The sequence below is a fragment of the Euprymna scolopes genome, chromosome 1 (genome assembly GCF_053919585.1).
Source record: "Euprymna scolopes isolate OS-2025 chromosome 1, ASM5391958v1, whole genome shotgun sequence".
Taxonomy (NCBI): domain Eukaryota; kingdom Metazoa; phylum Mollusca; class Cephalopoda; order Sepiida; family Sepiolidae; genus Euprymna; species Euprymna scolopes.
In genome coordinates, this window is record NC_136482.1 from 93,657,671 (window position 1) to 93,677,919 (window position 20,249).

General features: G+C 35.2%; 1 protein-coding gene across 1 annotated transcript in view; it reads right to left on the reverse strand.

The window, feature by feature from the left end:
• Nucleotides 1-6,276: 6,276 nt before the first annotated feature.
• LOC145249375 (uncharacterized) overlaps nt 6,277-20,249 on the reverse strand; it is a 48,418-nt gene continuing 34,445 nt past the window's right edge. Inside the window, exon 3 of the mRNA XM_080110954.1 lies at nt 6,277-6,574. Within this exon, the coding sequence (XP_079967080.1) occupies nt 6,381-6,574 (194 nt within the window). The 3' untranslated portion in view covers nt 6,277-6,380. The remainder of the gene's footprint in view (nt 6,575-20,249) is intronic.

Genomic DNA, 20,249 nt, shown 5'->3' on the forward strand with positions numbered 1-20,249 from the left:
GCTCTATTGTATCAATTGTATACTAATACTGTTGGGAAAACCATGACGAGCCCCCCCTTCCGTTATGGGTAAAAATAGCAACTTATGGTCAATTACTCATATACACTTGTGTGTTCGGTATTTAATACCTACGAAATGGTTGATATACCGTAAAACAAACTACTCTAACTCATACTTTCCCTACATCCTCCCTCTGACTTTCCATATCTTCCCCCCATCTCTCTCTCTCTCTCTCTCTCTCTTTCTATCTCTGCCACTATCGTTACATGGTTGAAGTGTGTGTGTGTGTGTGTGTGTGTTTGTGTGGTGTGTGTGCCTTGATTATTCAGATGGAACCACGTGACGATTGTCAACAACATGGTGCTATCTAACACGTACGCCACTTTCTTTCATTATTCTAACACGCTTATAGAGTTAGTTCTACCTGACAACGCATCAATGTAGGTATTTAATATCCCCTTTCTTGATAAGAAAGGAGTGCTAAATTGCACTTCATGCTTTAAAAGAAGAAGAAGAAAACAAAACAAAAACGAAATATTTATTTTCTGAATGCTGAAACACCATGTCTATTGAAAATCGAGAACAAAATAGCGTAAACATTGAATGTCGATAACAAAGCAAGATGTGAAAAAAAAAAAAAAAAAAAAAGAAAAAAAGTGGATGACAAGACTCGCCCTTGGAAACTCATTTCTGAACAATATATTGAATAAGTTCAGAACTTGACCTTCTGATCCGGGTAGATATTCTTGGTTTCTTTTTATCCTCGTGAGTCTGAGTCAACCAATTATTTCTTTTCTGTTAATTTCCGGTAAAATCTATCTATGAAACACCCAGTTCTTTTGGTTCGTTCTTTTTTTTTTTTACAGCCAACGGTTGCTGCGTAACCGGAACCGCCTACCCTTCGGCTTCAAACCGTCCACGCATCTTTTTAAGAGGCTTGATAAATCTGTCCGTCATTATTCCGTTTGAAATAACATGGGTAAACTTTATAGATCGCGCCCATGCAAGAAAGAAAGAAAAAAACCCTGTTCGGACCTTGAAAATAGTTTTATATTGTTTTTGCTATATTTTATTAAATGAGGAATTATTTCCATTAAGTGCCATGCAATTGAGAAAAACACGATGAAAAGTGTCTACGTTAAAAGTCTGTATGGAAAACAAAAATGGACACCAAATTTGGCCTGATGTTGTGTTTATGTAAAAACGAAACTAGAATTTGAACTCGAAATGATTCATTGTTTACCAAAAGTTGTTAATAATAATATAAATTAATAATCTTTAACGGAAACAATAACATAAAAGTACTTTTAACTCCTAAACATATTTTTCTTGCGTTCTTCCCTGGTAGCGATTTTTAAACATGACCACAATATTTTCACCGTTAAGCGCGCAAATTGAACAGCAGTATGTTATCTTAGATGCATCCAATCTTCTTCAGTTGGTCGGGCGCTTGCGCTTAAGTTTGAAATAGAATTTTCATCAATAAAAGCGCAGATAAAATAAACACAACGTAAAAACATGATCTGGTTTTATTTAACCCAAACCAACAGAGTAAGCCATTGTGAAGATTTTTTTTTCTCTGTTTGGCTGAGACGTGACTTTAATCTTGTACAATTCTAGGAGATTCACTCTCTTAAGCTTTAAGAAGCAGTTATTTTTTTTATTTTTGTTAATTGCCTCAGACACCCCTATCGAAGAATGCCGACAATTGTTTAAGATAGACAAGTTATCACCAGCCAGTGTTTGTTCAATGCAGATCACCATTAACACCAGGGTTATTGTGTAGATCTTCTACTCTAAAGCATTTCAGTTAAGAACATTATTACCTACTTACGTATTATGTCGAAATTAGTATAAATTTCAACGCATTTCAAGTGAAAACAGTATTACCTACTTAAGTGTGATGTTGAAATTAATAAAACCATAATATTCTTGTATAGGTCTTTTAAGGCAACGCATTTCAGGTTAGAAATTATTATCTACGCATTTCGTGTAAGAACATTATTACCTACTTACGTATCATCTCGAAATTAGTATAAATCCAAACGCATTTCAGGTTAAAACATTAAGTGTTATGCCAAAATAAAATAATAGGGTACTAATAAATAAATGATACTACAATTTAAAGAACATGTATCACTAGGTTAATTCTTACTTACTTGAGGAAGTCCAACCCTGTTATCCCAATTTTCCTTAGTTTTTAATAACGTGCAGAAATGAAGAAAAGAAATCTCATTCTAACATTTAAAAACGGTTTTATTGGTTATCTTCGCCAGTAAGCATAAGGAAATGGGTTAATCGTTGAAGAGGCAAAGTCGCGCTCCAACGGAGAGGTGTACTTTCAGCAAGAGCCGGAAAGAGAGAGAGAGAGAGAGAGAGAGAGAGAGAGAGAGAGAGAGAGAGAGAGAGAGAGAGAGAGAGAGAGAGAGAGAGAGAGAGAGAGAGTCTGTTGCCGGTTTAACATTTTATAAACTCTGTCACGTGACTGAGAGCTGGCTTCTGATTGGACAAGCCCGGAAAGAAGTGTGTTCAAAATCTCCAGCCGCGAGAATTCACTCCTGCTTCTGGTGATTGCAAATCCGTCAGCTATAAACATTTACCGAATCTCTCACATAAGAATATACAAGGCACGTTCTGCATTCTCCCGACTGCAATGGTCGCAACTAAAGGCCGAACATACCAGGTTTACACAATTCCACAGGTTTTAAACCTGGCCACTTCATACTGCCGACATTCAGAAGCTAAAAATGTTTAGTCATCGATTTCACTTCAGTGACCACATCCTATCATTTTGTTTTTGTATTTCATAAGCGACTCAATCTGTCCTCGGTTTTAATTGTTTGCTCATCATAACCTTAACCTTCACTGCCCCTCTCCCTGCTTCCCGCCCTCTTCTGCGTTGTTAACAACACGAGTGAATCATTATTTTACAATTGTTTCTAATAAAGCAATACACTTACCTAGAAATTGTATACCTCATTTTACAGTTTTTCTTTTTAAATAAATTTTCGGTTATATTTATTCCGTAAATAACGGTAATATAATTTTCATATTAATAACATGACATTCATGTAGTATACTTAACAGAGCAATAATATAAAACAAGCAAAATATACACCAAATGACTCCTATTAAATGCAAAAAATAAATATTTCTTACCGACTTGCATAGTTTTAAAATTCTGAAACTGTATTAATTGCTGTTTTCTATACAATGTATCGTCTATATCCGTCTTTCGTAAACAGTAAAAGTCAATGTGGGTGACCAATGTGTTGGCTATGGTGTTTCATTCCTTAAAAAATAATTTTTAAATGACACACTTTACCACTAACCCTAAGTCCGACTAGCACTACCTCGAACTTAGGATTAATACTATGGTATGCGTTTTTGTTTTTTAAATACTATTTTTTAATCCAGAGATTAGTGACCATCTTCAAACAAAATCAACCGCCATTTTTAATTTACTCATGTCTGGCTAAGTAACAGTAGCGATAACAAATTCAGAGATAATAAATTTTACAGTCAATTTCCACACTTTAAATTCTACAGGTTGATTAGAAAATTTATTTGTTCCATATTTTATTTGACTTCGATTTCTCGGCTGTTAACTGTATTGCATGGATCCCAATAATATTGATTTTAAGTTATATTCTCACCACTTTAAAAAGTAAATTATGTTTTTCTTTTCAGGACCTAAAAATATCGTTTTGAACCCTTGATCAATTTGATCCACAGTCCGAACAAATACAAAACGAAATGAGGAAAACAATTCCAACTGTTACTTGTAACTTTAAATAACGCATATTAAACTATTCTGCACGTATGTATGATATGAAACGAAATTGGAAATTAAAAGACGTTTCAATTATACCAGTCATCATAGGAGCAACTGGGCTTATGAAAAAGAACTTTAAAAAGTACATAGCAAGCATACCCGATGAACCAAGTGCAAGTGAAATAAATAACACATATTAAACTATTCTGCACGTCGTTATAAACAAATACATCTATATGCGATTTTATTGTGTGTTACATTGCTTATTGGAACGATAAACGACAACGGAATTCCAAGCCATGCACGCGCAATGCACTCACCCTAATGATATTCCAGAAATTACCCCCCTAATGTAGACCTACTCTTACTGTCACTCAAATCATCCTGTAACAGATTTTATAACTTTTTTATAAACTGGTAGCTAATCATTTTGCCAGTTTTCTCCTTGGCTAACATTCAACTTTCATTCATAAATTTTCCAAATAACCGAAACGACACGCACGATAGACCAGTTTTTCCTTTATATTTTCTATCATTTTTACTTAAGCACTGTTTAATTAAAAATAAATAAATAAATAAAAAGAAACATTACATTACATTACATTACAATGTTTCTTAATCATTAGAGAACAGATAAAACATTTTAGACTTACATGCTTACCATTTCTGCTATTCACCGTCAGCAAGTCATTAAAAAAGCTTATTTATTGGCATATACCTTTCCTTCTCTTAGAAAGTGCGAGAAGAGTATAGTATTCTTTTAAAGTAAAGTCTTTATGTTCTTTACACATTTGCGATCCACTCTAAAGAGTCTTGAGCGTATATAAAACGAACATTGGCGAAATCATATTAAGTCGAGTAAGGAAAAACTTAGTCAAGGTTGTTTCTGCCCTGTGAATATTTCATAGCACTTAATTATCGACGAAACCTTCTTCGTTATCTCAGCTGACTTCTTCCGATTGTGTTCCTTATATTCGAGTTTATTTTTTGTAGAGAGTGCACACCTCATGTTTGGCCATCCTTAGCGGCGCTACTCTTTTTTTTTTTTTTTTTTTACTTGAGAGTCATCACTTATTAAGGCTCGAAGGTCACTTGAGGATAAGGGTTAATTAATGTAAGGTGGTAGTGTAGTAATCGTTAATGATGTGGCTAAAATTTGATTATTTATGGAAACGGCTCAACAAGAACTTGTTTACATTGGACTTGAAGGCTACTATGTTGCATTCAACCGGGAAGCAGGCTAGCGGAACGGTGTTTCACAGGCGAGCAGTTTTGGGAAAGAAGGTTTGTTCATGGAATTTGCGTTTAGATTTAGTCACAGATAGCGAGTGGGAGAAATTGTTGATTGTAGTTGTAGATAATCGAGTGTTTTTGTGAAAATTTGGCAAAGGGGGACCATAGATTGGAGTTCAGTCGAACACTTTCCATGAAAATAACAGTAGAACAGAGACAGGCTTGCAATGTATCTTCTGCGGGAAAAAGAAGAGACGCAGGGAAGAGAAAAGGGCGTCACCTACTAGATTTCAAAGCCGGTTTTGAACTCTATCAAAGCTGAATAGGGCACGCCGAGCAGCTGCTGCCCAGATGTGGAAACAGTACTCCACTTTAGGGCGTACCTGTCTCTGGGACGGTAGAGTGATCCAACCATATTTCCAGCGATCTTGGCAACAGATCTGATGTATGTGTTCTATTTCATATCAGACACTAAGGTCAGTTCGAGAAACTTGTCAAGGCATGAACCTTCCTCAAGACGAGAACCATTAATTTCAATTGAGTTGTAATAGGAGGGGGGGGGTCAGAGCGATTATGATGAAAGGAGAAGCTTGGTTTTCGATGCATTAAAATTAACCACCCATGCTTTTCCCCGTTGTACCACGTTCTCAAGATCAAGAAGAGAGAGAATCAGAAAGATCTTGGTCATTGCTACTCAAAACTCACACTGAAGTCTTTTGTATTCACCAAAACCTTTATTGCCTTATATACTTTCTCTGAATTACTTTTACTTAAGACACCTATTCTCAGAACCAGCATTCTTTTGTTTTCAACCTTTGTAAATTACCTCTTCTGTGAACACATGTTTTTCTTATTCTTTATTTCTGAGTATTTTCCGTATAACGTTTATATAATACCTGGATAACACTGGATAACTTTGTTAGTATATATTAAATGTTATAATAGCAATAACGATAAACAACATTTTATCTGATAGAACTAGTCAGTAATATATGAATATAACATTTTTTCATCCAAAAATAACTATATAAAAACAGACCTCTAAAATATTTATTAACCAATTAAAAACATAAGCTACACCAAAGAATTACATATTAAAACGGATATTAAATTAAAAGGAAAAATCTGTTTCAAAGGCATACAAAAGAAAAAAAAATGTAAAATATTGTCATGTCGGGATCACCAAGTTTATGGAGATACTAACAAATTCGATTTTGAACGAATCCGAAGGATGATTACAAAAAAAAAAAAAAAAAAAAGAAAGTAGAAACAGTAAAATAAATATCATTTTATTACATATATTCCCAAACAGTGAGGAAGTTGTTTGTTATAACCGTTGCTTTTCCAATGTTAAAATATCGTCTGTTTTCATCTATGCTGGAACGAAGCCACAGAAAGCATTAACTGGAAGGTTGCAAGCATGAGTCCAGGTGTCGAAAATCAATCCTTCCGGGCAATCATGAACTGTGATTTTTCCCAAGTAACATTCAAAGTATTTCTTGCAACCAGAAGCAATATCTGGGTATTTACCACGCTGTACTGCGAAGCTCGGGCATGGCGGATAAGCTGCAAAAGAAGGAGGAAAAATGATAAATTAATACATTTTAAGACCTGACTAGATTGTTTGGTATAAAACAATTTAATATTAATTTATTAATGATTAGGTGATTAGATTGATATAACGAACATTCGATACCAATGTTGAGTCAGAATTATCTAAATCATCTTCCTTGTATTTATACCCAAGTTATCCCTCTTAGTTTAATTCTGCAAACGTTAAAGAACGAACTCTACTAACACGAGAGTTTGTAATTTCTTTCCATCCCCATGCAAAAATTATAATAAAACCTTAGTTTCTTTCTTGAATTACACTGAAAACGCTGGATATAGCCCGACTGGCTACCCACTTGCATGTTTTTACAAACTCTAATACCGTGTTAGAATGATGCTTTTCTGATAGCAGTCACATAGACTCTCAGAAATACACAACACAATGTAAGTCTTCGCCAAACTGTTTATCTGAAAATAAATGTGCATCTATACAAATCAAACTGTCCCTTTTACTATTTATCTCTTCTTCTCTCTTTTTTTATACACGTGTGCTATATACAATAACACAATACACAAAATGGCAACCGCCCATGCGGGAAAGATATACCAGATTTCTAGAATTATCCATCTTTTTCAATAACTGTTCTCAAACCACTTTGCCTCATCAGAAGAGGCGTTTACTATTAATTCACCGCTGGCAACAACTGTTGATCTTTTGGGGGAATTTGATTGGTAATGAGCCCCGTTAATGTTCCAGTACCCTCTACACCATTCCGGTATAAGTCTGGTTGGCGCTTTCCCTCCTCAGTCTTTCCATCTTCCTTGAGCTTTCACAATCATTTAGCGCGTGCGTACGTGTATGTGCTTTTTGGGGTTACTGCTACTACTACTACTACTACTACTACTACTATTATTAATAATAATAATAATAATAATAATAATAATATCTGTTAAACATTGGGCGGGTAGATAATCTATCTATATTTTTATAAAGTAATAGGGTTCGTGTGTTTCTGTCTGTGTGTACAGCTCTCCATCATCAACGAAATATAAAGGAGGTAAGAGGGTAGATCTCTCCTGATAGAGAAACATTAGAACCCATTTTAGGATGTTTCTGTTATAGGAGACATAAGAATCTATGCCTAATTTCTTTATATACTATTCTACAAACCACCCCCATATCGAATGACTTACGCTCATTTGCATATCACATTATATTAAATCTCTTTAACTAATTACCTCGACCTTCTATATTTTTATAAAGTAATAGGGTTCGTGTGTTTCTGTCTGTGTGTACAGCTCTCCATCATCAACGAAATATAAAGGAGGTAAGAGGGTAGATCTCTCCTGATAGAGAAACATTAGAACCCATTTTAGGATGTTTCTGTTATAGGAGACATAAGAATCTATGCCTAATTTCTTTATATACTATTCTACAAACCACCCCCATATCGAATGACTTACGCTCATTTGCATATCACATTATATTAAATCTCTTTAACTAATTACCTCGACCTTATTACATATTGGAAATATTCTAATCATTTCAACTGTACTATTTACAAAATCTATTTAACATTTAATTATTTAATATATTTTCATTTAATTTTATATTCGATTTATTTCACTTTACCTATATTATCAAAACAATTCATTGGCGAGAAGCTTTATGTTTTGGGATTGTATTGAAAATGTAATGGAAATTTCAATTTCGTTCCGTTTTAATCTTTTATATTTTACTTGCCAATATAATTGAAAGAATACAATTCAACTATCGTAATTTTATATAAATAAACAAAAACAAATATTTTAAAATAAAACTTTATTAAAAAAGAAATAATTTTATTTTTAAATGAAAAAAATCAATTTAGTAAAATAATTGTATTAAACATCCCAACCTCCCCATGTTAAGTATGGCTTTCTAAATAAACACCCCCAGCCTTGTCAGCAAACCTGTAAAAGTTAACATTTCGAATGTGAACAGTGATTTTTCGATTTTGTTAGCGCTTTCGCTTGCCGCAATTAAAGACAATTAAAACGGAACTAACTTTATTTCCATTCTATTTTTTAAACAACCCCCAAAACATAACGCTCTCTTCCAGTTATAGCCAATTTTTTTTTAATTAAATGTCAAAATAAACAGATAAGCGCATTTTCTTTTACATTTTTCTTACAACCAACGTTGTCATTTAACCAACTGCAGGATACAGTTACTTTTGTGGGGTTGTTTTGAAAATGGCACGGAGATTATAATTTCGTTCCAATTTAATCTTTCTGGTCGAGCCTATTTCGAAAGCCTGCCTTATCATAGATTTGAACTACAAATAATTTATTACATTTTGATTATTACTATCTTAAGACTTAAAGCTTATATTTATTTCATTTTTCTATTTATATATTGAATTAGTTATTTCCAGTCTTATTTAAACTTAGTGCTTTCTTTAAACCGGATGAACCTTTTATAAAAATGAGTTTAACGTAAAGAACACGAACAAGGTTTTATTCAACAGAATTTCTTCCAGTTTACTAACAAAATATATAAATTTAAAAGAGATATAAATAATAAAATAAAAAGGTTATGTAATTTAAAAGAAATACACGTACTCACAAAAGCAGATTTTTTTTACACATTTTTTTCTTTAAAACCATAACAATGAGACTAACAATTACCTAGATCTTAGTAATTATTTGTTTTAATAGAACTGTTTTAATTGTATTGTTTACATATATTAGTTAACCTAAGTTGGTATTACATTTATTTTACATCTACTTTTTTTTTTTTAATTATTACTTTTAGACTGTGACGTTTACACCCGGAAGTAATGAGTCACAAGTGGGTCGCTTTTATTCATTTTTGCTACAATATAATTGGTCAAGATCAAAGTGTAGCATCTGTTCTTCAGATGCTGCACTTCTATTTCTTGTTCTCTTTCGGTGGAGGAGAAATCCTTCACGACTGAGACAATTTTTATTTTTGTACCTTTTCTCCACGTTAAAAAACGACCCTGGTGTCTAACTCTGTCCCGTGGGGAGGCATAGTAAATAGGTACAATATGATTGTTTATAATTGTACTATTCAGAAATATTATTTATAGTTCGTCCATTTCAGTTAGTATACATTTCCTTTACGCTTAATTAATTTACAATCATTAATATCGTTAAACAATTCCGTTTAAAACCGAAATTATGCCACCCAAACGAAGTAGAAACGAAAGTGAGGAAGAAAGAATGGAAAGATTGGAAGCTAATAGACTAAGAGTTGCTGCAATTCGCTCCAATGAAAACAATTCAGATAGAGAAAGACGTCTAGAACTTAACAGGATACGTCAAAGAGAAAGGAGAGCAAGACTGTCAGATTTGGAAAGAGAAACCCAACGTGAAGCTGACAGAACTAGACATGCTGTAAGGCGGTTAAATTCATCACAAGATGAAATTCAAGAAAGGCAAAGATATGCACTGGAAAGAGAAGCAATATTACGATCGAATGAATTATATGAGGTAAGTAGACGTACACAAGGTCAGTTGAGAGTGGCTCAACGACATCAGAATGAATCAGAAACCCAACGAAGCTTTCGCCTATACCAAGGGCAACAACGAGAGGCTGCATGGAGAGAGAGTATGACTTTGCCCCAGCAATTGACAGAAAACGAGGCAGCTAGACAACGAATGACTGCTTTGAGACACCATGAAATAGAACACTGCAATAGAAAAGGATTGCTCTACAACAAAAATGACTCTCTCACTACAGCTGATATAGGAAAAATGGACAAAGTATGTCAACATTGCTCAGCTGTAAAATTTAAAGGAGAAACCCCTGGTTGTTGTTGTTCTTCTGGCAAAGTTGTGCTTGATAGCTTTCCACCACTGCCTCAGTTGCTTCAAGATTTGCTCTCCGGCAATGGTCCCATCTCTAAAGATTTTCTGCAAAATCTACGCAGTTATAACAATTGTTTTGCAATGACATCATTTGGTCACAAAATTGCGGCAGTACATGGGTGGAATCCTTCTTTTAGAATTCGAGGCCAGGTTTGCCACCAGATTGGGAGTCTTTTACCACCTGAAGATGAAACAGCAAAGTTTATTCAAGTCTACTTCTTGGATAGTCTGGAAGAGGAACTACATAATCGGGGACGTGACAGTAGACTCAATAGAGACATTCTCCAAAGTCTGACTGAATTTTTACATGAGAACAACAGCTTCATTTGTCAGCTGAAAACAACAAAGGAGAGGATTGAAGAAGAACACTTGGTAGAACATAAAGTTGTTATAAGGGAAGACCGAAGGCCGCAAGAAGAGCATCCACGGCGATTCAATGCTCCAACAACAACGTATGAGATTGGAATATTAATGGAGAATGAACCAACAGCTAACCGGGATATTGTCTTGCGTTTTAGAAATGATACATTAAAATGGATCTCCGAACTACATCCCCTCTACGATACTTTAATGTACCCGTTAATGTACCCCTATGGTTCTCCATCTTACAACATCTACATGAAGGCATCCAATGGGCGAAAAGTTACCCAACAGCAATTTTATTCGTACCATTTAATGACTCGGCCTGGAAACTATTTTCTCTGGTACCGAAGGCTATTTCAACAATGGCTGGTGGATGTGTACTGCAAGATTGAAACAGAACGTTTACAGTTCCTGAGGCGTGAGCAACAGACCCTGAGAGCTGACAATTATAGCAACTTGAGAGATTCAATTCTTAGGGAGGATGGGAATCCAGAACAGTTTGGTCAACGAGTTGTACTTCCGGCAACTTATACAGGAGGCCCTCGATACATGTTTGAGCGTCAAAGTGATGCCATGGCATATGTTCGGCGAATGGGCCGAGCCAACCTCTTCATCACGTTCACAACAAATCCAAAGTGGACAGAAATTACAGAAAATTGTCTTCAAGGGCAAGACCCTCAGGATCGTCCAGATATTGTTGCCAGGGTTTTCAGGCAGAAGCTAAAAAAGTTACTTGAATTTATTAAAAAGGGAGGATTTGGCAGGTTGAGGGCTTTCCTTTACAGTATTGAATATCAAAAAAGAGGACTGCCGCATGCACACATCCTCGCCTTGCAGGCCCCAGAGGACAAACTTCTACCAGAAAAAATGGATCTCTGCATATCTGCAGAGATCCCTGACAAAGAGGAAGATCCTGATCTTCATGCTAAAGTGATGGCACATATGGTGCATGGACCTTGTGGACCATTTAATCCAAATTGTCCATGTATGATTGACAACAAATGTTCCAAAAAATACCCAAAAGAATTTCTTCAGTGTACCGAGCAAGGCCAAGACTCTTACCCCAAGTACAGGCGAAGAAAACCAGAAGATGGAGGCCAGACTGGTACAATAAGGATGAAGAGAAATGGTCGGTATGTTAATCAAGAAATAACAAACCAGTGGATTGTTCCGTACAACAAGGTCCTCCTTCAGCAGTTCAATGCTCACATTAACGTAGAAATTTGCAGCTCGATCCAAAGCATCAAATATGTCCTCAAATACGTGAATAAAGGATGTGATCAAGCAGTGTTTGAACTACAAAGAACTGATGGAGCAGCTAACCAACAAGGCCAAGTACAAAGTCACATTGCGGATGAGATCCAGCAGTTCCAGAATGCAAGGTATGTCGGCAGTTCAGAGGCGGCCTGGAGGATATTGGAACATCCCATCCATGAACATTTCCCCCCAATTGTACAACTTTCTGTTCATTTTGAAAATGGGCAGCGTGTCATGTTCTCAGCTGATACTGCTCTGGAACGAGCCCAAGGTCCACCGCCTGCCACAACTTTGACAGCATTTTTTCAACTCTGCCATGAGGATGACTTTGCAAGGGGTCTCAAATACGTAGAAGTCCCTGAGTTTTACACTTGGAACAAATCAACAAAGAAATGGATGAGAAGAATGCGTGGGGTACAAGTTGAAGGTACTGAAAATGATGATGTATGGAAGGCACCATGCATTGGGAGAATCTACACGATTAGTCCAAAAGCAGGGGAGTGTTATTTCTTACGCCTGTTGCTCAATGAGGTTGCTGGTCCAACTTCATTTCAAGATTTGCGAGCATACAATGGTCAGGTGTTTGAAACATACAGAGCAGCGTGCCTTGCTCGAGGCCTTCTAGAAAATGACCATCACTTGCATCAAGCAGTAGGAGAGGCAAGTGCCACTCAATCACCTTCAAATTTGCGAAGCCTATTTGTGATAATTTTAACAGCCTGTGAGCCAAGAAATCCTCTTGAGATCTGGATGGCTTTTCGTGATGTAATATCTGAAGACATTCTTCACAGATACAGGCAAGAAGTTAACAATCCAGAAGCAGATTTTAATGAGGACATCTACAATAAAACTCTTTGTCTAATTGAAGAAAAAGTTCTCCTTATGTGCGGTCAACCATTGGCAAGCTATGGATTACCTGCACCAACGCAAGGGAGAGATGAAAGACTCGCGAGAGAGTATCAACGTGAAGTTACTTATAATCTTGAAGAACTTTCCCTACAAGCAGAAAATATGCAAGAAAAACTGACCGATTCTCAAAGAGAAGTTTACAATTCATTCATGGCAATGTTGGAAGCACAAGGTGAAATGAACAAAAACATGATGTTTCTTGATGCTCCAGGTGGTACGGGCAAGACTTTTGTAATCAATTTGATCCTTGCAAAGATTAGATCCATGAGAAAGATTGTGCTTGCAACAGCATCCAGTGGCATTGCTGCTACTCTACTACAAGGTGGCCGCACTCTTCACAGCACTTTTAAAGTACCCTTGGATACTCATCGAATGGATCAGCCAGGTTGCAAAATTACTGGTAACTCAGCCTTGGCAAATGTAATTAGAGACACCTCTGCAATCATTGTAGACGAAGCCCCAATGACGCACAAGAGTGCTTATGAAGCAATTGACCGAACACTGCAAGACATCACAGGAAACAAGAATCCCATGGGTGGCATTCCAACCTTATTTTGCGGTGATTTCCGTCAAATCCTCCCAGTGGTTAAAAATGGCACAAGGGCTAACATTGTCAATGCAAGTTTGAAACAATCCTATCTCTGGAGGCACGTTATAGTGAAGAGACTGACTACTAATATGAGAACCTATATCTCTGATAACACAGCTGCAGCAGACTTCTCAAAATTGCTTCTCCAAATCGGTAATGGTCAGTTTCCTATCACTTCTTCACCTGACACAATTAAGATTCCAACTGCGCTTGGTAAATGTGTCGGTAATCAGAAGCAACTGAAAGACAAAGTGTACCCAGACCTGCAAAACAATGGAAAATCACCGGATTGGCTTGCTGAGAGGGCTATTATTTCGCCATTAAACAGCAATGTGAATCATTTGAACAATTCAATAATGGATGAATTTCCAGGAGACACAAAGCAATACAAGTCAGTTGATTCGGCTACTAATGAATATGAAGCTGTTCACTACCCTGTGGAGTTTTAAAACTCTTTGGAGATATCTGGAATGCCTCCACACATTTTAAATCTCAAAATTGGATCGCCAATCATGATTCTTCGATCCTTGGAACCGCCAAAAACAACAAACGGAACCAAATGTGTTATCACCAGATTGCACACCAATGTACTTGAGGCCACCATTTCCTGTGGTCCCTACAAAGGCGAAACCGTTCTACTGCCAAGGATCCCCTTAGTTCCATCGGACTCAGAACTTCCATTTAAATTCCGGAGACTCCAATTTCCTGTGAAGGTGTGTTTTGCAATGAGCATAAACAAAAGTCAAGGTCAGACATTTAACACCATTGGCGTAGACTTGACATCAGACTGCTTCAGTCACGGTATGTTCTACGTCTCCATCAGCCGGACAGGAAGTTCAGAAAAACTCTACATTCTGGCTCCAAATCAAAGCAGCAGAAATGTAGTTTACCCTGAGGCTCTTCAGTGAAAAGTTCGAGAAATGGATATGAGGAAAAACTGACATGATCTGATTGTGGTAAGTTTTTAGTATTGAATGTGCAAGATAAAATTTAAGCAAGAGTTGAAAATTACTCCAATGAAAAATTTACTATGTAACATCAAGTAACCTTCCTTTTTGATGAAAATGTTTTGTGAAGTTCCTGATTGAATTTCAGTCACTACAAGAGGTAGTTAAAATGTTAATCACCTTATGCAATCGTTGCTCTTACAACATCAACTTACGGGAAAGGTGCCCATAGATTTTGGTACCCAAGTGCGCAACAAAGCTCCGTTTGATCGTAATATTGCTTCTCTTTCCAGTGCATATCTTTGCCTTTCTTGAATTTCATCTTGTGATGAATTTAACCGCCTTACAGCATGTCTAGTTCTGTCAGCTTCACGTTGGGTTTCTCTTTCCAAATCTGACAGTCTTGCTCTCCTTTCTCTTTGACGTATCCTGTTAAGTTCTAGACGTCTTTCTCTATCTGAATTGTTTTCATTGGAGCGAATTGCAGCAACTCTTAGTCTATTAGCTTCCAATCTTTCCATTCTTTCTTCCTCACTTTCGTTTCTACTTCGTTTGGGTGGCATAATTTCGGTTTTAAACGGAATTGTTTAACGATATTAATGATTGTAAATTAATTAAGCGTAAAGGAAATGTATACTAACTGAAATGGACGAACTATAAATAATATTTCTGAATAGTACAATTATAAACAATCATATTGTACCTATTTACTATGCCTCCCCACGGGACAGAGTTAGACACCAGGGTCGTTTTTTAACGTGGAGAAAAGGTACAAAAATAAAAATTGTCTCAGTCGTGAAGGATTTCTCCTCCACCGAAAGAGAACAAGAAATAGAAGTGCAGCATCTGAAGAACAGATGCTACACTTTGATCTTGACCAATTATATTGTAGCAAAAATGAATAAAAGCGACCCACTTGTGACTCATTACTTCCGGGTGTAAACGTCACAGTCTAAAAGTAATAATTAAAAAAAAAAATGTAGATGTAAAATAAATGTAATACCAACTTAGGTTAACTAATATATGTAAACAATACAATTAAAACAGTTCTATTAAAACAAATAATTACTAAGATCTAGGTAATTGTTAGTCTCATTGTTATGGTTTTAAAGAAAAAAATGTGTAAAAAAAATCTGCTTTTGTGAGTACGTGTATTTCTTTTAAATTACATAACCTTTTTATTTTATTATTTATATCTCTTTTAAATTTATATATTTTGTTAGTAAACTGGAAGAAATTCAGTTGAATAAAACCTTGTTCGTGTTCTTTACGTTAAACTCATTTTTATAAAAGGTTCATCCGGTTTAAAGAAAGCACTAAGTTTAAATAAGACTGGAAATAACTAATTCAATATATAAATAGAAAAATGAAATAAATATAAGCTTTAAGTCTTAAGATAGTAATAATCAAAATGTAATAAATTATTTGTAGTTCAAATCTATGATAAGGCAGGCTTTCGAAATAGGCTCGACCAGAAAGATTAAATTGGAACGAAATTATAATCTCCGTGCCATTTTCAAAACAACCCCACAAAAGTAACTGTATCCTGCAGTTGGTTAAATGACAACGTTGGTTGTAAGAAAAATGTAAAAGAAAATGCGCTTATCTGTTTATTTTGACATTTAATTAAAAAAAAATTGGCTATAACTGGAAGAGAGCGTTATGTTTTGGGGGTTGTTTAAAAAATAGAATGGAAATAAAGTTAGTTCCGTTTTAATTGTCTTTAATTGCGGCAAGCGAAAGCGCTAACAAAATCGAAAAATCACTGTTCACATTCGAAATGTTAACTTTTACAGGTTTGCTGACAAGGCTGGGGGTGTTTATTTAGAAAGCCATACTTAACATGGGGAGGTTGGGATGTTTAATACAATTATTTTACTAAATTGATTTTTTTCATTTAAAAATAAAATTATTTCTTTTTTAATAAAGTTTTATTTTAAAATATTTGTTTTTGTTTATTTATATAAAATTACGATAGTTGAATTGTATTCTTTCAATTATATTGGCAAGTAAAATATAAAAGATTAAAACGGAACGAAATTGAAATTTCCATTACATTTTCAATACAATCCCAAAACATAAAGCTTCTCGCCAATGAATTGTTTTGATAATATAGGTAAAGTGAAATAAATCGAATATAAAATTAAATGAAAATATATTAAATAATTAAATGTTAAATAGATTTTGTAAATAGTACAGTTGAAATGATTAGAATATTTCCAATATGTAATAAGGTCGAGGTAATTAGTTAAAGAGATTTAATATAATGTGATATGCAAATGAGCGTAAGTCATTCGATATGGGGGTGGTTTGTAGAATAGTATATAAAGAAATTAGGCATAGATTCTTATGTCTCCTATAACAGAAACATCCTAAAATGGGTTCTAATGTTTCTCTATCAGGAGAGATCTACCCTCTTACCTCCTTTATATTTCGTTGATGATGGAGAGCTGTACACACAGACAGAAACACACGAACCCTATTACTTTATAAAAATATAGATGTATATTTATAGCGTAAAAATGACACGGGAGACTATGAAAAGTTTCTATGAGAAAAAATATAAAACGGAGAATGCTAAATAAAGATTGTAGCGAAATTATATTGAGTATCCGCAACCACTCCTATTTAAAGATAAAGGGTTTCCAAGGCTTAAATAATCTCAAAGATGTTAAAATAGAATATGAATAGGATCGGTTTAAGACGAAAATTGAATCAGACAGGGTAAAACTGCGAATTTTAATAAGATGTTCTGTAAATGAATATTCGAACTGTCCAAGGTTTTTAGAAGGCATCTGCTGGTGAATTATACTCTCGGACGTCTTTTTTATTGTATATCATTGACATCATAAAATCTAAAATAATAAATGATTTACCTGCTAGGACAAGATGGAAGATCCTTCATACATTTTTTTTTTATACATCAGATGAATATTGTTGACATTCGTTTCCCCGATATCTTTCTAGTTAGAACTCTTTCTATAAAGATATCGGGAAGGACTACGCGAAGGTCACTGCTATGTCGTGGAACAAAAGTGAAAATAAGAACAATCAAGTCGAGGTTCGGTTAAGGAACAAGTGTATTAACAATAATGTACAAAGATAGGAAAGCGTGTATATCTGCTGGGCACTCGTCTAGCAATTGAAGTACAGTCGCATCTCTCTCACCGGTGTTGGAATTACTAGCGCTATTTATAGTGCTAATCGGTGTAAATTCCTCTGTTCAAGGAAGGCCGGGATAACAGTTACTAACATCCTTACGTGAAAATGTTTCTGTGGAATGACTTGGATTCGAACCATGACAAACTCAGGTTGTCAGTCCGTGTCGTTAACTACTTAACCACCGTCACTTACTCGACAAAGTAGAAGTTTAGTACAAAACACATTACGTGTATTGGTCGAAAATAGCAATGTTGAATAATAATAGATATCTATTTAGCATATCTAGTAATGGCATTGACATCCAAGCTGAACAGATAAGTTGGACATTTTTGGAGAACTGTTAGTTTTCTTTGTAGAATTATTATATTTTAGAGTTGATAGTATAAGCACTACAACGAGGGTATATTCATTGTCATATAACATAGAAAATGTCAAAATCAAGTTGTTTTAGGGCCGTGACAACAGAATATTTTTTTTTATTCTTTTAACTCTCGGGTATATATCCGACCCAGTTAGACACACTTTACCAACCGAGAACCACACCCGTCTATATAAAAACATATAAGATATTAACATATGTAAAGAGTCAAAACAATGTAAAGAATATGCTGTTGTCAGCCCTAGTCATCATTTACCAAGGCCAAAAGCTATTAGAGGATAAGAATTAATGAGATTGTCAGTTGAATGATGATCAATATTATGAGAGGATTGGAAGCGATAAGTGGAATGATTAGTAAAGCATGTTGCAAATTTAGAGTGAACCAAAATTTGAATACATTTGATCCAAGGTTGTCCGGGACAATTCTTCATTTAACATAAAACCTTGCTTCACATAACACAGAAAGTAAGCACATGTATTTTTTTCCGTTTTTATTAAAAAAACAACAAACAACAACAAACAAAAAATAAGATGATTCAAATTTGAAAGGAAATGTTGTTTGTATCTACTTACGCGCCGTAGTCTCTTGTGTAGTTGTGACTGTAGGTTCAGTTTCGTCAGGACCAGAAGATACAGAGGGCTCAGTTGAGTCAGGGCCGGAAGTGATAAAAGATTCACTTGTGACAGGGCCAGTTGTAACAAAGGGTTCACTTGAGACAGGGCCAATTGTAACAGAGGGTTCTTTCGAGTCAGGGCTAAAGGTTATAGAGGGTTCAGTTGAGTCAGGACGTATAGAGGACTCGGTAGAGTCAAGGCCAGAAGTGACTGATTCACTTGTTTCGAGGTCAGGAGTGTCTGGAGAATCAGTTGAGTAGGGATCAGAAGTGGTGGAGGGTTCAAGCGAGTCAGGGCCAAAAGTGAATGGAGAATCAGTTGTGTCAGGACTGGAAGCAATTGAGGGTTCAGTTGAGTCATTGTCTGAAGTAAGTAGATAGTATAATTACACGAGTAACCAAAGCTAAAAACAAAATCAAAGATGAGCACTGTAGGCCATAACTGAAGTTGTATCTTCGGTCTGTCAAGGAAACTAAGCCGTTTTAAAGGTTTTAAAGAATGTTGTTCAGTAAGTGTTTATGGAAAACGAAAATGTTAAAACTTCGGAATTATTTCCAATAAACATGTAACTCCCTATTTTTGCATATCTTAATTGCAGTGTTTTGTATCTCTGTGTGTGTGTGTACGTGTATTTGTATGTACGTGTATTTGTGTGTGTATGTATATGTGTGTATGTGATAGAGAGTTTTTGCTCCCTTGCATGCAAATACATGCATTAAGTTACTTCTTTTGACGGGATGCATATATCATTCATGTAGATATATCTAATAATTAAATATTTTTACGGACAGATAACTCTATCTATCTATCTATCTATCTATCTATCTTTTTTCAATAAGTTTCCTCTTTTAATCTGACGAGGTGGGTCTCTTTAAATAGGGACTCCGCTGAAACATATATGCACATATGTAATCAATACTATTTGTATAATAAACAGACTATATATATATATATATATATATATATATATATATATATATATATATATATATATATATATATATACTCATGAGCGAAAAAATGGGCCAAACAAATTTTATACATTTTATCGCACTAAAAGCTATATTGAACAAAGAACAATTGAACAAGGAAACTTAAACGGGACTAATAACACAGAACAAGGCATTTACATTAACAAATGTTTAGTATGGAATCGCATTCCATTTTGATTACTTTAAAAGATCAATCCTTTTAGACATACTCTCAATCAAAGTGAAACATTGTGAGGAGGAAATGCTATTCCATTCACTTGGTACAGCTTCCCACAGTTTGTCATTGCTCGAAAAAGTTCTTCCATCCAACGAACGAGATATTATGGACCAAATATTCTCGATTAGGTTTAAATCGGGACTTTGACCTGGCCAAAATGTCACATTAATTAAATTATCAGAAAACCATTTTTTGTTACTTTAGCAGTGTGTGCAGGGGCATTATCATGTTGCAAAATAATGTTCTGGGATATTCACAGCTTCTGGATACTTGGTGACAGACCTGTTTCTAATATTCGAATGTATTCCTTTGCATTGATTGACTTTTCACATCTAATAAGTTCCTCAACTTCTGCTGCAGTAAAAATTCCCTATACCATTATCC